The 2,827-nt window shown below is 38.2% G+C and overlaps 1 protein-coding gene across 1 annotated transcript; it reads right to left on the minus strand.

Moving 5' to 3' along the window:
- Positions 1-1,621: 1,621 nt before the first annotated feature.
- On the minus strand, positions 1,622-2,566 carry LOC111159589 (olfactory receptor 51G2-like). Its single transcript, XM_022522124.1, has one exon. The coding sequence runs from the start codon at positions 2,561-2,563 to the stop codon at positions 1,622-1,624; it is 942 nt and encodes a 313-aa protein (XP_022377832.1). The 5' UTR covers positions 2,564-2,566.
- Positions 2,567-2,827: the final 261 nt, after the last annotated feature.

Raw genomic sequence — 2,827 nt, forward strand, 5'->3', positions numbered from 1 at the left:
TTCCAGTGCACATTCCCCTTCAGATCACTACATTTGTATCTTTAGGTAAATACCCAGTAATGCGATTGCTGGGTCATAGGGGAGTTCTACTGTCAACTTTTTGAGGAACCTCCATGCTGTTTTCCAGAGTTAGAGCCTCCATTTTTAATTGCATCTCATGAATAGCCTTTTGGTTTCGAGTTGCTTAGATTTTTGTTCTTCTATTTCTCCAGAAAGGGATTCTTTATTGTCTTCTATGCTTTTTCAAGCTCAGCTAATGTCTTTATAATCATTCTAAATTCCAGTTCTGACATCTTACTTATATCTGTACTGATTTGGTCCCTGGCAGTCAGTACTGCCCCTTGTTCTCTTTTTTGAGGTGAGTTTTTCCATCTTGTCATTCTTCCAGAAAGTAATAATCACTTTTCTATTTGTAGATTTGCAGGAATTCTTTTCTTAAGTCTCTGGTTGAGTTCACAGGTGTTCAGAATGTTTTGATAGCTATCTAGCTAAATTCCTGGGACCAGACAAAACTAAAGTCTCCTACTCCTCTGCCATTTTGGAAAGTCTCCCTGTAAATGTATCTTAAAACACTGAATTTTATACTTTTTTTTAAATAAGATTTTATGTATTTATTTATTTATTTGAGACAGGAAGAGAAAGCACACACATGCCCATGAGTTGGGAGGAGGAGCAGAGGAAGAAATAATCTCAAGCAGACTTCTCACTGAGCCCAGAGCCCAAAGTCAGTCTCAATCTTCACAACCCTGAGACCATGACCTGAGCAGAAACCAAGAGTCAGACACCTAACACTGCAACACCCAGGCACCCCGAATTACATACTTTAATTGAATGAATTATATGTAGGTGAATTATATCTCAGAAAGCTGTTAACATTTTTTAAAAAATACAGTACTTAACAACCTAGTCGCCTAAAATATATATTGAAGTAAAGGGATGGAGATAGATACAACATGCTAACATTAATAACAAACAAACAAACAAACAAACAAAAAATTCTAGAGAAGCTATATTAATTTCAGAAAAGACAATCTTTAAAGTGAGAAAAGCTATCAAGGATAAAGGGCATTATATTTTGATAAAGTGATTTCCAAGAAACAACAAATCTTAATATCTATGCACCCAACAAGAGAGAATCAAAATACCTGAGGTAAAAACTGATAGAATGATGAAGAGAAATAGAAAAATCCACTCATATTTGGAAGCTCTAACAGCTCTCTTTCAGTAACTGATAGATCAAAAGCCATCTTAAAATTTATTCTTCAGAAATTGAGGAACTTCCCAAAGTGTAATGAACAACTTCATTAGACTGTTGACTTCATGACTTTTAGTTTCACAAACATATACTGCTAATTATTAAAAGAAAAATCATAATTCTGGTAAGAAGGACCTAACTTAGGTTTAGTGACTTCCCTAGTTGTCAACATAAAGACAAAACAAAACCATGTCTTTATTCTCTATACTGAAAATACAGATTTTACTGCTATTGAGGTTTATATCTACCACCTTGAAATTAAAATATTATTAGCAAAATTTAATTCAAAATTCAACATTAATATGAAATACTCTCATAAATATAAAGGAGAGGGGGAAGAAATATGTCTTCTAGGTTCTCTCTCACTTAAACTTTCTGTTGCTTAAATTTCCGGAGGATTCGATCACGAATCTGCTTGGTCTTGACACTGTAGACAATGGGGTTCATTAGGGGTGGGACCAGCAAGTAGACATTGGCCATGAGCACATGGACAATTGGGGAAGCATTCTGCCCATAGCGACGGATCATAGAGAGCCCAATCATTGGTATATAGAAAGTGAGTACCGCACAGATGTGGGAGATGCAGGTGTTGAGGGCTTTCACCCTCTCTGTCTTGGAGGCTATACTCAATACTGTGCCAAGGATGAGGATATAGGAGAGGAGAAGAAGCACTGAATCAAGTCCCATGGAGCAAATGACCACCATGAGGCCATAGATGCTGCTCACTCGACGGCTGGATACAGTTGTTTTTATGAGGTCCTGGTGTAGGCAGAATGGGTAGGAGAGAATATTGACAGGATGATATTGAAGCCTCTTTAGGAGGAAGGAAGCTGGAAAGACTAGAGCCAAGGCCCTTCCAGCAATTGCCAACCCAGTTCCAATGATTACATCATTGGTTAGAATGGCCACATAGCGCAGGGGCTCTCGGATTGCTACCAAGCGATCAAAGGCCATGGCCAACAGCACAGCTGACTCAATAATTGAGAAAACATGAATGAAGTACATCTGGACCAGGCAAGCATTAAAGGAGATCTCCCGGGCATGGAACCAGAAGATGCTGAACATTGTAGGCAAGGTAGTAGTGGATAGGCCCAGGTCAGTAAGTGCCAGCATTGATAGAAAGTAGTACATTGGTTGGTGGAGGGAAGGCTCAGTTCTGATGATAAACAGAATGGTAATGTTTCCTGAAATTGAGGTGGCATAAACCAAAAAGATGGGGATGGAAATCAAGCTATATCTGCTTTCAAGGCCTGAGAAGCCTGTCAGGAGGAAGCGAGGGTACAAGGCAGAGCTATTGAAGACAGACATCGTGGTGATGGAGGCACCCTCAGTCTAATTGGGAAGACGAGAACCTGCAACAATTCATGTACAGTCAATATTGCAAGAAGAACCAATGCTCTGATGCATGCTGCTCTGCATAGTCTTTCTAGTCATTCCTTTGTTCATTATATACAATTACCACCCACATTTATTATCTTCCCAATTAATCTATTTCATCACTGTACATTTATTGAGAATATATTTTATAAAAGGAAAACTGGTAATACTAAAATGTAGAGAAATATATAAAAA

Source organism: Enhydra lutris, unplaced genomic scaffold (genome assembly GCF_002288905.1).
Source record: "Enhydra lutris kenyoni isolate GAN:26980312 unplaced genomic scaffold, ASM228890v2 scaffoldscaffold68, whole genome shotgun sequence".
Lineage (NCBI taxonomy): Eukaryota > Metazoa > Chordata > Mammalia > Carnivora > Mustelidae > Enhydra > Enhydra lutris.

What these genes read in the sequence shown, in the direction of transcription:
- LOC111159589 (XM_022522124.1), bottom strand. Translation starts at nt 2,563, where the DNA reads ATGTCTGTCTTCAATAGCTCTGCCTTGTACCCTCGCTTCCTCCTGACA.